At 36.8% G+C, this 20,735-nt stretch overlaps 1 protein-coding gene across 1 annotated transcript; it reads left to right on the top strand.

Annotated features, from left to right (window-relative positions):
• The first annotated feature begins 895 nt into the window (after positions 1 to 895).
• LOC149216144 (uncharacterized) lies at positions 896 to 3,909 on the top strand. Its single transcript, XM_089391150.1, has 3 exons — positions 896 to 1,946; positions 3,144 to 3,203; positions 3,404 to 3,909. The coding sequence occupies exons 1-3, from the start codon at positions 1,257 to 1,259 to the stop codon at positions 3,458 to 3,460; spliced, it is 807 nt and encodes a 268-aa protein (XP_089247276.1). The 5' UTR covers positions 896 to 1,256; the 3' UTR covers positions 3,461 to 3,909.
• The last annotated feature ends 16,826 nt before the right edge of the window (positions 3,910 to 20,735 follow it).

Genomic DNA, 20,735 nt, shown 5'->3' with positions numbered 1-20,735 from the left:
TATATATATATATATATATATATATATATATATGTCGACAACCCACTCTAATCTCTATGTTGTCCCTACCACTCAAATCTCTTGGAAACCTAATACTTTATTTTCCCAATCATAACCAATTGAGTTGCCACAAAAACTAATTGTATTATCAAATTTAAAAAAAAAAAAATTACAAATTAATTCTTTTGGTAACAATCACATTGAAATTTTAGGCCTGACGATGAACCACTAAAAAGATGGTTCCAAATGGGTAGACACAAAAAATCCAATACAATTTTTACAGAAGAAAAAAGAAATTAATTTACAAAAATATAGATCACAAAAACTTGATTAAAATTTTTACATTTATTATATAATAATTTTAAATTATAGATTATATTTCACTTTAAAATATTTTTTTCCTAAATTAAATTTTGAATAAATATTTTGTATAACAAAAAAATCATATATATATATATAAACCAACATTAAATACCATCGATAAATACAAATAAATATGGTTCATCAAATATATTCTTAGTGGTAAATACTCATCAAATATACCTTTATCAAATACATTCTAGTTAAAAAAGATAGAAGAAAACCTAATCCCAATTGCAATTAGGGCTTTTAAAGAAAAACACGTTCACACTCGCCCATGTTAGAATAAATATTTTGTATAATAAAAATATTGTATATATATATAAAAACATGGAATATTATTGATAAATACAAATAAATATAGTTCATCAAATATATTCTTAGTGGTAAATACTCATCAAATATACCTTTATCAAATACATTATATGTAAAAAAAGATAGCAGAAAACCTAATCCCAATTGCAATTACGGCTTTTAAAGAAAAACACTTACACTCTCGCCCATGTCTCCCCCATGTGAGGAGGTGACAGAAAAACAGGGACAGCTGTGCGTGGACGGAATGCAACCGTATTCAACCCGTGAAGCCTACCCATTCTGTTTCCCTGAATCGAAGGTTGTTCGGTGAAAATGTCAGCGAGTAATAATCTGAAGTACTCAGAAGTATCCAGAGAAATTGCGATGGGTCCAACGCAAGATGTGGAGAAATCTGTGCGGCTGCTCGTGAAATCTATTAAGTCAATGTTGGACTTTATGTTTCTCAGTAATGTTCAAGAACTAAAGTCAGAGTAAATCAGTGTCCACACTTCACGACCTTACATACATGGATGCCGAGCTTCTGGCAGGTTGGAGGTTCTGAGTTGGGGAATATTGCCCAGAAATTCTTATGGTGAGTGGGTATGCCGAGTGATCACATGGAGCGTATTTTGGTAACACCGTTAGTTTCCCCTACATTTGCAGAGCCGAGTGCTGTTTTTACTGCTTCATGTCAATATTTGCAAAGGGAAGATGCGGGGAGCATGGGGAGTGAGATCTCTGAGTCTGGGTGGACATTGTACTTGGATCAGTCTATAAATAGCTGGAGAGATAAAATTACAACCAGCGGGTTTGATATTGAGAAGCAACGAAAGAAAAATTTGAAGTTCACAGAGAATGTTGAAAGATACCTAACCTACGATGATCAGGCATCGGGCATTTCAGGCAACGAGGAGGACTCTTCCATGGCTTCCGATGCTTCATCTGGTCCCCAAAAGATGCCACTGCCGCTGCCTGCCGAGGATATTCAGTTTGACGAGGACAGGCAGGTTGCCGGATCGTATTCCTTAGATTCTAGAAGAAAACTGCCGCTGCCTGTGGAGGATATTCAGTTTGGCGAGGACAGGCAGGTTGCCGGATCGTATTCCTTAGATTCTAGAAGAAAGCGTGGTGCTGATGATAGACATGGGGATTTAGAATGCGTGGCATCTTGTTCCTTGGTGGATTTGAGTTTCACAAGGAAGAAATCAAGAAAAGTGAATAAAAAAGTGGATGAGCATGAAGTTGCTCCATGGCTCCAAGACACTGCAAGCTCCCCTATTCTGAGACCAGAGGTATGCCAGTCATTTTTTAGATTTGTTCTATGAATGTTCTTGCATAATGTAACATAGCAACAAAGTTGTTTCTCATTACAACACATTAAGATATTCCTCAAAGGATGAACCTAACATATCAACAAAGCTGTTTGGCATTACAACATATTAATATATTATTCAAAGGTCAAAAGGCACCAATAATGTCAGAGAGAAAATACACTAAACATATACATGAGAGACATTGACCTCATCACGTGGAATCAGAGGCAGTAGAGAGCTTAGAAAATGGAAAATAAATTTCGTATGATGATCCACAATCAGAAGCAGCAGAGAGCTTAGAATATGGAAAATAAATTCAGTATATATTGAATATAAATCCAGATGTAAATGAATATAAAAGGATTTAGAAGAGTTATATAACATACCAGGTGCTTACTGATCATAAGGATATTTACTTCCACCAGAAACTTCAATGTACATTTCCTCTGAAACCACTCTGTTTTCAGGGTCTATAAACCTCTCATATATATATAGCTCACTGGGTGTAGAATAGAAGGTGATGGGGTGTATTGTTAAGTTTGTCAGTGATGTGAAGGTTATAAGTGAAGGCTCTCTGTGATGTGAAGGTCACAAGTGATGGGGTGTATGTTAAGTCTGTCCTTGATGTGAAGATCACCTATCAAAACTTAGTGGGCAAAATTCAGCCATATTAAAGGTTGGTGTAGCCTAGACCAGCTGAGATCCAAATGATTTTAATGGCTTAAATACCCCTGAATCTAGATTTCTCAAGTTACAAATCAAGTTTAAAAACTCAGACCACTTGAAAAATATATACATATGAGTATCACAGTCACGTTTTTCTTTATAAGTGAAGTGACTGTGGAACCGAACCTGCGACTAAAATTCAAAATCCTTGGTGATATTGAGGAAAGGATCTGACAACTTTGTAAAGTTCGAAGATAGGTTTTTCCTTACATTCCGTGCTTGAGTGGGTGTATTAAAGGTGTGATTAGATATCTACTGAAGCTAGAACTGAAAATGTGTGCATTGATGCTGAAGGGATTTTTTTCTAACCGGGTAAATTACTGGGTATCAGTTTAATACAGCCATATGTATTAGCATTTCCTTTGTATTGACAAGTTTCTTAGACAAGCAATGGAAACTAACGCCTATACAATACGACATTGGTGCCTGAGAATTAATATGTATTGGCAGGTACAGGAAGTTAATACGCGTTTCGAAGTCCTACAACCACTTTTACATGATGGAGAGAAGGTACGTGCATTCACCATAGCTCCAGGCACAAACATTCAATACCATCACTATATTAATGGTAATTTATCTGTATTATGATTTATCTTATTTTGGTAAGCGGAATAAGTTGGAATATTGTAGATCAGATCTAAATGCTCAGTGCACGCTTTGCTTCTCAGCAATTCTGAATTTGTGTCTTGTTTTTTATAATGGCTGTGAAGATGGGTAAAGAAAGGTGTGGGCGAGCCATTGAATACACCAACTCCAGAGACGAATAAATGAAGAGGTAGTGCAATTCAATACACTCGCAAAAATGAAGATTGATCAAGATAATGCAATGCAATCTGATTGCATTCGGTCTGTGTAGAATATTTTCTCGTAGGTCCACGAAATGGGGAGGAGAAAAGCAACCAAAGTACGTTGTTCCAAAGATATTCTCTGCACATAAATGAAAGAAGATTGGACAAATCGTGTAATCCATAGGCCTGAAAGCCATCGCCCATCGCCTTCCGATGCTCTAATGACCACATGAGTTCCATCATTAGCTAAATCAACAACCAAATGTCAACGAAGTGAACTCATACATAACTCCTGATCTAAGGGAAATTTATCCTGATCTCTGTCAATTGTGGAAGGGAAATTTATATCCAATTGAAGTTACCATAATATTGAATATTTCCTTGGTAGCAATGTTTTTGTTTATCTTCAAAGTAAGTTTTCCCATTCTTTCCAGGTATTTTCCACATAAATAAGCATTGAGACGTATAGGCCTGGGCCTATTGAAGAAGTTGGTATGGCATGTGAACAACTTGTCGAACAAATTGGTTGTTATCTTACGTGTAATAGGCTTGGATGAAAGAACTTTTAACCGATATGGACGTGAAAAAGTTGTAACAACTTTGGCTAATATCTAACCTCTCATATTATCAATTGTTTGATGGGAAACGTAATACATAAAGAGAGAGAGTGTTATGGCCGAGAAAAACAAAATTGGACTTTAATGAAAAACGTAATAGACTTTATATAATGAGATAGTAAAAAATACAATTGAATTTTGTACAAAAATTTTGTAATGCGAAAAATATAACTTTTTAAAAGTATATATCATTTTTTTAATTGATAAGTGTAACCAGAGATTCAAGTCACACTCAAAATCCTTATAGAAACCCCATAACAAAGTGCTTATCCTAACAGAGAAATCCTTGTATAACCAACTATAGATCATGCAATCCTAAAATTAACTCTGAAGACAAGATCCAAATTTTTCTTTTTTCCCTTTTCTCCATCGAACATCCAAACTAGTATATTAACCAGTCCAAATACAGAAGACTCAGTGGCCTCATTGCCATGAAATAATCCCAATGCCACAAAATCATCTTTGTTTCCCATTTCCTTCTCACTATCAAAAGATTTTGATTCATGGGTCCTTTTTTGTCCACTTGTTGCAATTACAACAATGGCTGAATCTTTTTCCTACTCATTCCTTGGATGGTTCACCCCTACTAGAGAATGAGACTGTTCCCTTGGGGATGTTGGTTTCCCTAAAACCGTTTCTAGATGATGTGGATTTTCTCTTCTTCGACCATTTGATTATTTAGATCCCTATCCTTCCTTAGGATCTCTCAACCCATGAATGGAATTCTTAGGCATTGGTGGGAAATCCACTCCTTCCGGAACACACATTCTGAAGATGACCAACATGTTGGAAAATCGTACATTAGAAATATGTGTTTTCATAGTCCAAAGGCTAAGAAAACACATTTGCTATCCACTAGAGCTCTATTTTATCGGGTAAACTATTATGGAGATTAATTTCAACACATGTGCAAACATAGATGAAAATTCCTTTTTATAACCTTTCCCTGTCTATTTTAATGAATTGCCCGATTAAGTCACCCACCTTTTCTAAGAGATTTGGATGGGTAAAGTGAATGGGAAAGTTGGGCAACCTTACCCATACTCGAGTACACATTAATGACATAATGAAAGGAATAAAGCCTAGGAATCACTTCTTCACTAAAGACCAACGTGTCCCAAAAACCATGGACCTTCGTCAAGTATTCTTTGCATTTCCTCGAAACAGTTGGATAACACCACAAAAAAATCCCTTTAAACAAATATCAACTGCAAATTCTAAGTCCAGTTATGATAGACCCAGTGTCTAAGGGAAAATGACGAGGGCCAAAATCCATTGAAATGACATATGATTGCCCTATCTCGTAATTCAACAGCCTTAAAATATGTATCGACATCAATCACTTAAGGCATGTAGTCTCCATAAAATGTTCAACCACAAAGCTTGGGCCTGAAAGATCCTTGACAGGAAAAGAGCTATATCCGAGTTTAAGGACATCCTTAAAAGACATAGCCTTAGAATCATAATGATCCATTCTCATCTGGGCCCCGCTTTAAGCCCTACAATGAGGGAGATTGAAGCATCATTGTTGATGCCATAGTCCTTTAGAAGGAAAGCCTCCCCGAGTATCTTTCCTTTGAAAATAAACCTTGAAAATGCAACCAAAATTCCTGTATGTTCCTATATTTTGGCAGTGAGCATTGCTACCAATTCAACTACCGACATCGTAGTACAAAGGGTCCTTCAACAAAAAAATTTTACAAATATTGAGAAGTGGGGTGGGTATGAAACCAAATATCTTTGATTGCAAGTTTTCTTTGTGAGGTAGAGCTCCACAAGAGTGCCTCTGGGCATAATAAGTGGGACAAATGAAGCACTACCCTCCTCATCCCATTGATTCACATCAACAAACATATCTTGAGTATCACCATTGATGCACCACCTATCTCGATTAAGCAACCACAAACAGTTTGTGAGAAACCAAACCACCTGCATAATTAGAGTGCAATTGAGGATATGTGAAAACAACTTTCCAAAGGCTTCCATACCCTCAATGAACATGTTTTTCACGCTTTTCCAAAAATAGTTTAATGAATTTTGTTATTATTGCATGAACTTAGTCCACTGTGTTCCTCTCAAAAAGGAAGTTAGGGTCTAAGCCCCATTCCAACACACCTTCCATGACTTTCCAGGGAATGAAATTCCCTGCTCCTATGATAAGTTTCCCTTGGTGAAAATAAAACCCTAACAACCTAGGACAATTTGATACCCATACAAGCCCCAAGGCATAGCTTAATGGTCAAGTTCAAGTTGCTAAGTACCTCACTTATCGAGAGGTCACAGGGTCAAATCTCCTCGATGCCCTTGGGGTTAGGCCTTGCTAGTTTAGCTGACGGGTAGATCCCTTCGAGTTGATCTACCTAGATTTTCTCGTGGATGTATCGACCACTTAGTGTCTGTGAACCACCCTTAAAAAAAAAAATTGGTACCCAGATGAAAAGATTCCAAAGGTTGGGCAAAGTCATTACCAAGACTACCATTTAAGGGAATTTGGGCCTCGGTCAATTGTAGCTATAAACTTCCATCAACCTTAGTACAATTTTTAGCAGCTCAAGTTCTAATTAGGGTGTTTGAATCTGTAGTGGCAACGCCAAACCTCATTTGGTGAAAGATAAAAGCCTTAGGACTCTTCATTGCTCCCATCATACCTTCTTGGGATTTCATATAACATAATGGATGGTTGGCTGAGAAGGAAAGTTTAAATTATAAGTACCGTTATTAATGTGATGGAACATGGATACTCCTTGGATGAGGAATTAAATTCCACATCTAACAAGTGCTCTTGCTCGAAATTTGAATAAAACTGTAGGAAGATAAGTTGAAAATACAAGTTGAAAAAATAGTTTTTTTAATTTTGAATTTTTTAATATTTTTACTTTTTTACTCCAAAAATGGTGAATCATCCCCCTTGGTTGACATCATCATCTTGAATATTATTAGTTCTTATAAATTTGATTTTGGTTGTACATTTTTGTTTTGAGGCCCATTTTTGAACTCAAATTTCTCTAAGGGAAGACATTGATATATTTATTATATCTACATTGTAGAACATGTAGATAGCAGAGTCGTTTATTTTATGGGCCACTTGTGGGAATAATATAGATGTGGATCACTCTATAGGATGCAATCTACAACCACAATTTTGGTCATCCATATGAGAGTGAAATATTGTAGAAAAATGATATTGACAACATAGTAAGTCATGCAATGTCACCTAGAAGGTGTTAAAGAAAAAATAATCATGGCCAAAGATAATAATGAGAGATGTTCTAAAATGCAATCAAACATGAATGAAGAAAAACTGAGTAATTTTTTGATTAATGGTGGTTTTGGTACATGGTATAAATATAATCATATGTAAAGCCAACGAATAACTATAAGGGAAAAATCACGCTTATGAGAATTCGTGGCTAATCCACCTATAAAATTGAGAGGGATATACTCTCATAGGTATGAAGGAATTGGTATTGGGTGTACACCCCTTTTTCGTGGTAAGTAGGATTTATAGTGTTGTGAAGAAACATTAAAGAATAATGAACATAATGTAGCATTTTATGGATGGCCAACAAAAAAAAGAAAAAAGCTACAAATATCGGATGGTTGTGATTTTTCCAAAATGGGCACCATAGGAAGAGGCAAGGGCTTGATCATACAAAAGGTGGCAATTTGGAAATTGAGATACAAAAATTATATGAAGATGAGAGATCCGATAATCATGAAAAACATAACCTAGAAAATCGACCTTATTGATTTAAGTGACATGACAAACTATGTGGCACATGAGAAATACAACGTTTTTCACTATTCTAGTGAATTTTTTGGGTGTTTAGTACTAAAATGAAGTGGGGAATTAACATATCAAACTCCTCATTCTATACTTGATCACAAAATGGGATTAATTCATATCAAATTTTGATGTTGTATTATTGTTGAATATTTGACTATGAGTTGAGAAAAATTAATGGATAATCATTAATATACATGATAACTTCCTTCCCTAAAATATAATGGTGCAACCTTTTTAATGCATATACTAAGGCATAAAATTCTTTTTCAAATGCATTATATCATAGTTGGCTTCATTCAATTTCCTATAATGGCAAGTTACAAAATGGCCTCCCTATTTAAGAAATATACTAATAACATAATGGGAGGCACCTATTTCTATTTCAAAAGGTTGCTACAAATTTGGATTACATAAGGCTTAGACTTTGTAGGTGCAGAGTAGGTCAAACATGAGGCATGCATTCTTTAAATTCACACCCTAAGAAGTATTAAATCTTCAGATGTTATTTAGATATATAACAAGGAATTCACCTTAGATAAAAGCTAAAGATATCGTTAATCAATCTCATAAATTTGGTGGGGGCATTTATGTGCCAAAAAGTATGGGCATCAACTTAAATAATCCAAATTTGTTTCAAATGTATCCTTTTAATTCTTTTGGGTTTTTATATGGAGTTGATGATAACTTTCTATGGGTTCCATATTTGTGAAGAATTTAACACCTTAAATTTGATTAGGAAAATCATCTATTCATGGTAGTGGATAACAATTCTTTATCATGACCTTATTGAGATCCCCATAATCCATGACTAAACACATTTTTCAACATTTTCTTAAGATAAGGAATGTGAGAGATCCACAAGTAGATGTGCCATGTTAAATGTGGATGGATTCTAAATGTAGTCTACTTAAAGGAGATAATATGGGGTACCTAGGAAGTACAAAAGGGGTATAATAATAGATAGGTGTAGTGTTTTTTTTTGGATATAAATGATTTGAGCTTGTAGGAAACATCCAACATTTTGAATAGTCATTCCACCCATCTTCAAGGACTAAAGAAGTTGTATAATGATTTAAGACAAAAGTGTTTAGGTAAGGTAATGAATAGGAATGAAAATTTTCCATTGAAAGGAGGGGGGGAAATATCCATGGTGAAAATTCAATTCAAATCCAACCTTATGGGTTGAGGTTGATGGATCTATGTGAATGTAGGTAGGAAGGAGGAATCATGACACCACTAGAGGAGAGTGAGATGAAAACTCTCTTTATAATTTAAACATTGAGCTTCTAAATGTTCATTATTTCTTTGAGACATTCCTCTTTATAGAAGTCAATAATTATAACATGTAAGTTTTTTTAGTTGTACATAATGTACTATTATTAACTTTTTTGTATATGAACTGTGAGTTCACATGAAATGCCCAAAGTTTTGAGTGGTCATTCCATCATCATCAAGGAAAAAATAGTTGTACATTGAAGTGAGAAGTGAGTGACCAGGTAATAAATAGGAAAGAAAATTAGTTGCTCAAAGGAGGGAAAAACTTACATGCTACTATAGATAGGTGCTTATGGATTTCAATATATGCAAACCATATCTAGAAAATTATGCCTTCGTAGTAGTGTGAAATCAATAAAAGTATCAATTAATTCTAATTATGTAATCTTCATCTTTAATTAAATAAACTAATAATCTGAACCATTAATAAACAATTAAATAAATATAAATTATAATTTTTCTCAAATATCAAATAAACCTGGCCGACTAAATCGTTTCTTATTTATCCTTTCTAGAAGCTATATACATACATATGTTTAGCTCTACAATACATCATTAATCTCCTCTTAACCAATTAGCGTATATCCTGAGAATAGACTCACTTGAAATTCTGAAAGTTTGGGTTAAATAAACTATATGAAAATGTTATCCTCTCTTATTTAAAAACTCACTAGAATGTTTACCCTTATAGAAAGTTTATTCTCTGAAATATTTTTAGGAGGTAGATAGTACCATATAAAAAAAGCAAAAGTAATGTAATGGGTTGTATAGTGAAGAATATTGTAATTGTAGAAGAATTTCCTATGACATATTTTCTTTCCATAAGGAATAATTAATGGTGTCACCCTAACTTAAGGACTTTCTCTACAATTTTTGTTTTCAAACTTTTATTATATATTTGTGGATTTGGTATTCTTAAGTTAAAATCTATATCTTATATTTTCAAATTTATTGAGTATACTACAAGTGGTATAAAAGTTATTTCTTGGGCCAAAAAATTGAACAACTTTTTTTCTTTCTTGGATATTTCTCAAGGGAAAAGAGGTTGGTGACATTCAAATTAATTTCTAAATTTTTGTAAATAATCTAAAAAAGGTAGCTATAGGTATCAGTTGTAGTAAACAAATAGCCAAGATATATATATATATATATATATATATATATATATATATATATATATATATATATATATATATAAGTCTAGGAAGTGGATTATCACTCGCTTAAAGCCAATTATTTTAGGATTGTTCACGGAATGGCCACACGGTTTTTATTTCAAGTAATTTTTTATAGAGTGCCTATATTAGAGTGAAATCAATGTCATATGATGCAAAATGGCTATGGAATTTCACAATTGTGGTTATAGTATCCAATCAAAGAAGTATTTCCCAAGTTATGATCATTTTTCAATAATCACATCGAAAAGTAAGTTATTTTAATAAACCCTAGTTTTTATTAAAGGTTTCCTTGAAGAAAAATGTATTATTTTATAAGAAAAGGTGATAGCATTACTGTTGTAAACCTAAAAGAAGTAAATCAATATAGGGAAATTAGTGAAAACATTGCGTAGGTTTTAAAGATGATGCTTTCCTTTGGTGGAAGTTATTTAACCATCAAAAGATGATGGAATTTTGAAAGCCTTTGAACTAGTACTTTTAGATAAATTGCCTCATGCAAATAAGATTGATAAAGGGAGCACTAAGGGTTTATTTTCATATGGTAACTTTATATAATGTGTTCTTAGATGTATTCATAAAGACAAGGTAATTAATTTTATTAACCATGGTTGCAAGAATAATTTCATTTATGCTCACATGGTTAATATATTATGAATTCCCGTAAAACATATCCAAACCACATAGGATGAGGGTGAGGCTATTCAAATTTTAAAAGTTTTTGAAGTTCACAATGGCCAATTATGTGGTACATTTAGAATATTATGCAATAGATATGAATGATGTCAATATTTTCTTAGGATAACCTTCAATAGACTTTATTGTTAGAGTTAATGTTAATGTGCAAAAAAGGTTTTGAAGTTTTTTGTAACAACCCTCGTGAAAATTCCATGTAAGAAATTTAAAAACAATAACCACTAATGAATGAGACACTTATTCCAAGCTGAATGTTGGGCAAGACATCCTGGGGGTGTTCATTTGGTTTTTTATGGCTAAGTAAATTGGCAAAGGCAATGGCTAAGGCATTAAAGAGGCAAAATGGATTTTTTGGCACATTTATGTAGGAAAATAATGGAAATTAGGAAAAAAAGGAGGTGAAAGGTCACAAGTTGCATGTGAGGAGGAAAATGAAGGAAAATAATGGAAAATGAACAAAATAGAGGCCTCATTCATAAAAAAGGCTTTTGAGGATCAGTTGGTAACCTTTTGTCAGTGTCGCTTTGGAGCTCTCTCATTATTCTCTCTCTCTCATACTCATGGACACTTAGAGTTTTCTTGGAGCACTTTGGCATTGGAGCAAGAAAGGCAAAGAATTCAAGAGGAAGCAAAGATCAAGTAGGGAAAGGCGTGATCAAGCAGCTACAATAGGATTCATTATAGATATCAACTTACATGTGTATTTTCCTTGCTATGTTTGGCATGCATGGGTTTGCATGTGTTTCTTTTCTACCATGACATGGGTTTTGGCAGGTATGACAATATTTTCAACCTAGCCTTTCCATTTCCTGATAGCTTTGATGAGATGTGTTCTATCATGTGGTTTGTGTGGGATGGTAGGACTGGATTCAAAGTTGAGTGGGATGGATCTCCGAATTGACAAACACATGGTGGTAGTGGTCCCTGAACTGGACTGAGGATGCACGAAGCTACTTGCCTAGTAACCACTAAACAAAATTGTGGGTTGTGGTAAAGTCAGATTGTTTGCCTCAATAGGCCTAGGAATCCTTGCTAGTGAATGGTGGGATATGCAATAAAGCCAAGAGGTGGATTTTATCTTCGTTGGGCCTAGTGATTCTGGGATGGAATGCACGATAAATCCTGGACAATATGTCTCGATGTAGGGCCTAGTGATCCTTGTAGAAGACTGCGGATGCACGGTAAAGCATGAGAGACTAGGTGGCACTCAAATTCCTCACAATGTATGCGGAGAACTCTAGTGGCATCCACATTGATTGGTGTTTTTTATGTGTTCTATGAGTCCCACATTCCTGATTGGAATATGGCACAGGGGTGATTGGTTGAAGAGAGACTTGGCTCAACCAATCTATATTCGAGTGGAATGTGGTAGTCCCATCACCAAATGGTTCATTGCATTGATTAATGAGAAATGTATTCCATTTATTTTCATGTGAAAATGTACTGGTGTACATATGGATTTTATGGCTGATCTGTTTATTGTAATTTTGTTCCTATTATGTTGGTTATATGTTCATTTTATGGCAGCAAATATGTCTGGCTCTCAAATGGTTTTACTTGTACTTAAATGGATATTGTATCTATGACCTAATAAGTGATAAGGTAGCAAATGACATGAGGAAACAATGGTTTATGTCGATTCTCAGATAAGTAAGAGATCCCTACACTTAAATCTGTTATTTACACCTGTAGGTTACATGTCGATGATATGTTTGATGAAATGCCTGTCATGGCTAGTAGGGGTCTAGTTAAGGCCTTGATGAACTGTTTACTTTTGCATCATTTTTTCCCTATACTTTACTTAATTATGAGATTTTATTCCATTCTTGGTAGTGGCCTGGGCTCTGGGCTTGAAAAAGTGGCTCAAATCTCGGATTCGAAGGCACAGAACTGGTAATTTTGGACCACAGTTGCTAGCAGGCAGGCCTATGAGCACGACTTTAGGACTCCAGTCGCTCCCTTGCCCATAACATGAGAGCGATTGAGCCTTAAATTGTCCAGAACAACAATGGGACCGAGGGATAGGTTCTATGAGTGAATGATTTGTATCTTGAGGTTTATGTTGATGGTGTTGGATGACTGTGTGTGATGTTCTTTCGTTTTCACTTCCTGAAGGTTACCTAAGAGGTCGAAATTGTCATTGTAGCCTCTTGTCTCATGTTTACCCCAGTTGGCATGGTAACTTGGGTGGATGTGGGAGGAGGGTGTTGCAAAGTGGTATCGGAGCATGGTTCAACTCTCAGACTGAATGGGTTGAATGTGTGTTGCTCATGCATGCATGTTAGTTGCATGTGTGTCTCTTACACTTATATACTTGCTACATTTGCTTGATGATGGATTAGGGTTGTAGTATGGTTATCATGGAAAATATGATGTTAATTTCATGAAGAGTAATTGTCATGGGTATGTGACTAATTGTATATGGTTATCTGTCACTTATATGTTGATTTTATGTCACCTACTTATATCCTTGTATGTTGGTTACATTTTAAATATTTTGATTGCATGCATATGTCTTATAGGTTGATTACAAGAACTGATCAATTATGTTCGACTACATGCAGTTATGCGTATTTGTAGTTGGTTAGGCATTGCTTATGCATATTGTCGAATGCATGTCATGGTTGTTTTCAGGCATGATGTCATAGCATGCATTGTTGATATGGCCTTGCATTGATGACTCGATCCTAGTTAGAGTGACGTTTATGTGTTGATTCATTTATTTGTGTGTGCCTATACGTTGTTATTATTGTGTTTTACATGTATCACATTGATTTGATGATCATGCAGACAAGGTATCCTCCCCAAGCTATACTAAGGTACGTCAATTTATTGTGATTTGGTTTATCTGACATATTATGCATTCTAGGAAGAAAGAGATCAAATATCTAGCAAGGTGGTAGACTACATAGAATCTCATTATGCATCAGATGAGAAGTGTGGTGTGGGGCAGGGAAAATTTTAGGGGCTAATATTTGCCCATGGGCTAATTTTCTATACTTTTTCCAAAAAAAAGATTCGCTAATTTCCATTTTTTTGTAAAACTTATTCGCCCAAATTTTATAGAATGAAATTATTTTACCCTAAAAATCACCAAAAAAATTATATATATATTATATAAAAATACTATAAATTTGAATATTTTTACAAAAATATCTCCAAACATTTTATAGATTTCATATTATGGACTAGTGGGATTCTCTAAGGTTTCTAAACTTTAAGATAAATTTCCATCCTTAAAATTTTCCTTGGTGTGGGGCATACTTCTGATTTGGCCGATACATTGAGGAGCTTGAAGGAAGAGATAAGGAGTTGTAAGGTAGATAATGACTGAATCATAGAGGTACAAGAGAAGCAAGGAGAGGCTAATGCTATACTTCTCTAGAGTTTGTCAGACTTGCAGCGACAAGGGCTGCTTTGGATCAACCATGCACATCAAGATGGGACTAATGGAGCATATGGTAGTAGATCTCCTGGTAGACACAAGTCAGATATATATGACATGGTGATAGATGGAAGATTGTTCGAAACTCTGGAAAGGAGGGGTTATGAGTACAAGTATTATTCTAGTTCTGGTTCTAATAGACATCATGATCTTCATCACTATCATCCTTACAGGAGGAATGATAGGGGACACTTGCTAGGTGAATTCAAGAAAGAAAAACCACCTACTTATGACAGAGATGTGAAGAAGCGGGAAGATGTAGAGGCTTGGATACATGGCATGAAAAAATTCCTTGAGTTGCATGAGTACACAAATAACATGAAGACCCAGATAACTATATTTAGCTTGAAAGATGAAGCATACATCTGGTGGGAAGATGTTAAGCGGGTTAGAGACATCAGGAAAGATTACTTGAGTTAGCAGGAATTCAAGAGGATTTTCAGGAAGAAATACTTGTTAGAAAGGTACTACAACAACAAGGCTAAAGAGTTCTATGAATTAAATATGGGGTCGATGAAAAATGAAGAGTATACGACCAAGTTTCTTGAGCTATTGAGGTATGGACCGTATCTTACTAATGAAAAGGGTAATGTTCAAAGATTTGTCAGTGGTTTTCCATTAGCATTTAGTCATTGGATTGAGTATGATGAACCTCAGTCACTTGAGGAAGTCATTAGGAAACTGAAGCATTGCTATGAGAAATGAAAGTGTGAGAATGAATCTCATCATGGGTGGAAAGGAAAAGACAAAGGTAGAGTTAAATGGAAGCCTAAGAGGACAAGGCCTTAACATGCATATGGGAGAGAAAATGTGGCACCACAAAAGAGATTTAATGCAGCTAGATAGGGACATAGGCCATAGTAGCAGCAACAACATAGAGGTGAGGGCACTAGTCAGTTGGAGTGTTGGACATGTGGTAAGAAGCTTAGGGGAGATTGTCTACAACATCAGAGAGGAAGGCCTAAGATATACATTGCACAGGAGGGGAAAACTATTGGGGATGTTGGTCAGAGTATTCCATGTATCTATGTAGTAGTGGACAACAGGAAAGTAAAACACCAGACATATATCATTGAGACGAATGGTAAGTTTTTTTATCAAGTTATTTCCATTTTGATTAACCCTGGATCTAATTATAGGTATGTTAGTCCTAACTTGGTGGGTAAGTGTGGGTTGAATAAGGAGTTCAATGCAGAGTCTTGGTTAGTGCAGCTGGCTATAGGTACGAAGAAGCGAGTTCATCATTAGGTAACAGCTTGTGAATTTGATTTGAATGGTATGCCTACAACAACGCATTTGAATCTATAACTATTGGGTTCATATAGTATGTTATTGGGCATGGATTGGTTGTATCTACATAAAACCAAGGTTGACTGCTATGAAAAATCTATTGAGCGTGTTGACGACAATGGAGAACCAAGAGTCTTGTAAGGTAACAAGAAAGACACATCAGTTAAGATAGTGACAACTATGAAAACAAATCATAACCACATGAAAGGGTGGAAGCTATTTATAGTACTCATTTCTAGTGATAAGAGTAAGGAGGCTGAGGATGCAGAAGTGTTGAAAAGGTACCGAGTGTTATAGTAGTTTCAGGATGTATTCCTTGAGGAAATTGTAGAGTTTCCACTTCACAGGGTGGTATACTTTTCGATTGATTTAGTTCCAGGGGCAACTCCAACATCAAAATCACCTTACAGTATGAGCACACCTGAGTTAGTTGAGTTAAAATTGTAGCTGAATGAAATGTTGGACAAGGGGTACATGTTGTAGGGAAAAGTATCCGATTCGGATGACCCTATCCCACTCTAAGGGTGATAGTACCTCAGCAACAACTGTAAAGAAAACTACTTAAGGTTTACTTCTTTATGAAAGCAAGAGAGAATGAAGAAATGCACTAACCGTTGCCTTGCGCTTAATGTCGAATCCAAACTCTTCTCTTTGCTTGCTTGCTCCCAGCTCCTTGCTCTTTTACTGGCCCAGCTACAATGAGATCCTGTAAAATAACAAAGAAGGAAACTACAAGAAGCATGCAATCATACCTGATTCAAGGATTAGCATAAATCAAATATACAATTATCACAACACATCATTGAAGCAACTGTATATAGAAGAACCTCAATAGCTTTTATTAATAGAAGAAGTAAAGTTCTGAGAGTGTTACAACCATTGAAGGCCCCAATCCAGCAACACCTCCCAGCAGAAAGAATTTCTCCTCTTCACCTCCTTCAAGCAATCACCCAATAGTTCTATAGTGAAACCAACAGCATATCATTACTTTGCACAAAATTCCAGCCTCCTGAGCCCATAGGAGAGAGCTCAATATATAGATGAATTGAGAAAGGATGAGTCAGCTTGCAACTGATGTGTAGCTGCCTTGTGTCCTCTCTCTCTTCAGTTAATCTTTACTTGATCTTCAGTTCTTGAGTCCACTTGGAGAACCTTGCTTCCACTTGGAGAAACAAAGCCTCTGACTCATCACAAGGCAAAATCCCTGATCCAAGTGTCATTTTTGGAAGATTCCAGAGCAATGACTCAGTGTGCCACTTGTCCAATCTCGCTCAACGCAGGTGGCCTTTGTTCTACCTGCTTTGCAACGCAGGTACACCATGGAGGAGTTGTGTTTCAGCGCAGAAGCCTAGTGGAGCACCTGCTTTGATTTCAGGATTGCTTGTTTTTGAGTGTTTTCAGGTGGAGAACTGATCTGAGAGCTGTTGGTTTGCTGACCTTGTTCCTCTAGGGGTAGGAACATCATGTTTAGGGAACTTTGGATCCCTTGGATTATTGACAATTCATGCCTGTTGCTGTAAGGCACAAAATTGTCTATAACAGTACATTAGGCCAAGTGTATCACCTTGGGCTGCACCGGTCTTGTTTGTGAGGAAGAATGATGGTACCCTGTTGTGCCCTACAACAACCCCCCATTTCATATCCTATTTATTTACTAAATCAATATATGAAATGGGTCCCTTTAGAAGTCAATTGGTATCAATATTGCATTATTTGTAAAAGGTCCGCAAACCAAATGAAGGCATTATATAAAACCTTTTGAAAAACCCATATTGAATCAAATATAACAATCTTTTATCATTGCGATAAAGCGATCGCAAGATCGCATATCGCAATGACATAGAAAACACAAATAAGTGACATATGGGATCCCACCGATGCGATTTCGCAATCGGCTATCGGTAATACTCTATACACATTTTAAAATGCCCCCATGACATAAGCCCCGATGCGATGCGCAATCGGCGATACTTTATATGCAGGCTAAGCACCTTAAGTCATTCACCCCGGTCCGATGCGATTTCGCAATCGGCAATCGGCAATATCCCATGTATAATAATAAGGCGCCCAGATTCTACCCCCGATGCGATGCGATTTCGCTATCGGCAGTCGGGGGTATGCTATCCGTATGTTTATATAACACCTATTCTCCCGATGCGATGCGATATCGCTATCGGCGATCGATGTTTCAAAATTGTCAACATAAAGATTTAAAGTGTTCCCGATGCCCGATTGCGATATAGCGCGGATTTCGAAAAAGCTGTTAAAAGGAGGGATATTATGATCCATTCGTATTTAAAGTTTGATCTCTTAAATAATCCATCACCTGCACTCAACTGCCAAAATATCCATAGCACGCTTAAGCGAGTCATTCAGCCAAATAATGGTGTAATGAGCATTTAAGGGGTGGCAGGCCTTAAACGGCCATTTAATGTATCTGTAAGATCTTCCCATGGATTGGATCCGCAACCATTTTTAAGAGTTAATTTCTCAGCACGCTTTGATCGATATATCTTTCCATATTGGATTTTCATTAGCATATCTTTGTGTTACGTTTATTTTCGCCGCTGTGAAGAATTCATCCATAGAAGGAAGCTCAAACAAGATGGGGAAGAAATCTAAGAAGACCGCAGGTGCTTCCACTACACCAGCTGCAGGACAAACTCTCGTGGACAAGAAGAAGGGCTTAATATCTGATACTACATGCACGGGTCTCGTCAGAGTTACTTGGCAAGGGACCTATAACCTGATTGAAGCCGAAGAACCAACAAGGACAATAGTTGAAGCTACTACGGATCCTACTCGGAAGTCTGAATGTACTCTCAAGGATTTAGCCGACTCTTTCCTTCACAGAATAGCGGCCAGGGAGAAAATTCTCCCATACACAGACGTAGTGCAGTGGGCGATTCAAGAAATCCCAATCTTGGATAGAAGTTTCACCACTAGAGATGGAAGAATCTTCGGATCGTTCAGGGCAGATGATCTAAGGCAAATGTATCATTTGCCCGAGCCGGAGAAGATATATAATAAAGTGTTCCTGGAGAAGTTTGCAAGCAAAAATGAAGTTGAATCCGAACCCATCCGGGATTGGAGACAAAATCCAGCCAAACACAAACACGAATCTTGCGGTAAGTACTCGGTTGATTCTCTGGCTTCTCCTTATTGCTATGCGGGAATAATGATGTGTAGATTATGGGGATTGCATGACTCTGCTAATTTTACCATAGAAATGGTTCCTCTAATGGAGGCAGCGGTAAACAGTATAATCATGGATTGGGCCACCATCCTTTCTGACAAATTAGCACAAGCTGTGCGCGATTTTAGAAACCAGACTGTCGTCTCTGAAAGAAAAATTCCCCCATTCTATTTTAGTGCATATATCTTAGATACATTATGTTTCAATTCTGAATTTCCCGTGCTCGGCTGGAGGTGGACGCCACAAGATCCCACGGCTATCCACATATACCATCAGAAATTATGGAAGTCCTCTTACAAGCACCATCTGTACCAAATCTGCAATGGCTTTATGGTGCCTATTCATTATTCTATTTTTGATAAACCCATTCCCAAGATTTCCTATCAAGCTTCGTTTGATATAACAGCGGTAGCGAGTTGGTTTGGAGAGGAGAGATTTACCTACATAAGAGTTTTCGGCAGCCAAGCCAACCCACATGTTCTCCCTTTGTATATACCAGATAAACTGCTAGCAAGAGAAATCGCTTATCAGATTATGGCTGAGAGTGTTACACATACTCTCAAGAAAGAAAAGAAGAGGGGCTGGCCCTCTTTTCCCTTTAGGTGTGGTGTCTATACTCTGCATGATCTCAAACATGCAGAAAAGGAAGCCACAAAGATTCAATCCTTAACTCTGGCGACTATCCCAAATAGGCCATATGATCCAAAGAAAGTTGCCTACAATGCACTAGAACAGGCCAAATTGACAAAATTTGAGCACAAAGAAGATATGTTTGATGACCTATTCGTTTGAGAAGGATGATCATCTGCTGTAATGATGTACATATAAAATGTCTTTATGTCCTAAATATATATCGCAGCCCGGATGGATGAAACTAGATCCGGGGTCTTCAATCTCTTCCGATCTTCACTCGATGTACAAGTCGATCCATGTGAGAATTTCTTGAAGTCGAACAAGGAAAGACATCGCTTGATTACCGGTCAATGATGTAAACCGTTAACAAGCGCGAGAGGAATCACCGATAAGGATGATGACCCTCAAGGTACGGCAGTACAATCCACATGGTGGGAATAAAGGACTTGGCGTCGACCACCATGCAAAATCTTCTGGTCGAAGGTCATTGATGTATACCTGTCGCCGGAAGTGAGAAACTTGCCATTGAGGCATGCAAGCTTCAAAGTACTGAAGGGGGTGTTCCTAGATCAACTCCTTGGATAATGAGCTGATGTCGACAAGGAGCGATCCGTCAAAGGAGGGCCTTAATGAATCCCACATCAGTGACACGGAACGGAGCTAGTGATTGTGATGAGGTGAAAACAAACTGTGATGTATGATTCAGGGTGGCAGTCATGAAGTGGATGAAGGATAATGTATGGCAGTGGATGGGACACGGTTGACTCTTTGCAGAACCACATCTCTTGAACATATAACGACACTGATGTGATGGATTGGTAGCATTACCCCAATTGTGGATGGTGTGGCGAGGACCATGGTTATGAGACCGGTGAATGAAACAACCCAACCCGATGTGATACGGAGGACAAAGTGTCATGTTCAAGAGCGACTTGCTACCATTAATGCTGTGAGGTTCTCCCAATTTTTCCCCAGTCATTGCTGACCAGTACCTCTTTATTTTTGTCAAGCTTGAGGAGGATAACATATGCTTGTTCTATAACCTGCCCTTCGGGCAAGCCCATCGCTATGTTTTAACGAGCCTAGCGATAGGGAAACTCGTTCTCGTCTAAAGACAAGTTTGTCGCTATTTAATCATTT

The sequence above is a fragment of the Pinus tabuliformis genome, chromosome 1_1, assembly GCF_031772625.1.
Source record: "Pinus tabuliformis cultivar Carrire ecotype Pingquan chromosome 1_1, CPIR1, whole genome shotgun sequence".
Taxonomy (NCBI): domain Eukaryota; kingdom Viridiplantae; phylum Streptophyta; class Pinopsida; order Pinales; family Pinaceae; genus Pinus; species Pinus tabuliformis.
The sequence above is the reverse complement of the archived record's forward strand: the minus strand, read 5'-3'. Positions and strand labels throughout refer to the sequence as shown.

Coding starts and splice junctions, on each gene's coding strand:
- LOC149216144 (XM_089391150.1), top strand. CDS start 1,257: ATGCCGAGTGATCACATGGAGCGTATTTTGGTAACACCGTTAGTTTCC. Junction 1,947..3,143: donor CCCCTATTCTGAGACCAGAG/GTATGCCAGTCA, acceptor ATGTATTGGCAG/GTACAGGAAGTTAATACGCG. Junction 3,204..3,403: donor TTTTACATGATGGAGAGAAG/GTACGTGCATTC, acceptor ATGGCTGTGAAG/ATGGGTAAAGAAAGGTGTGG.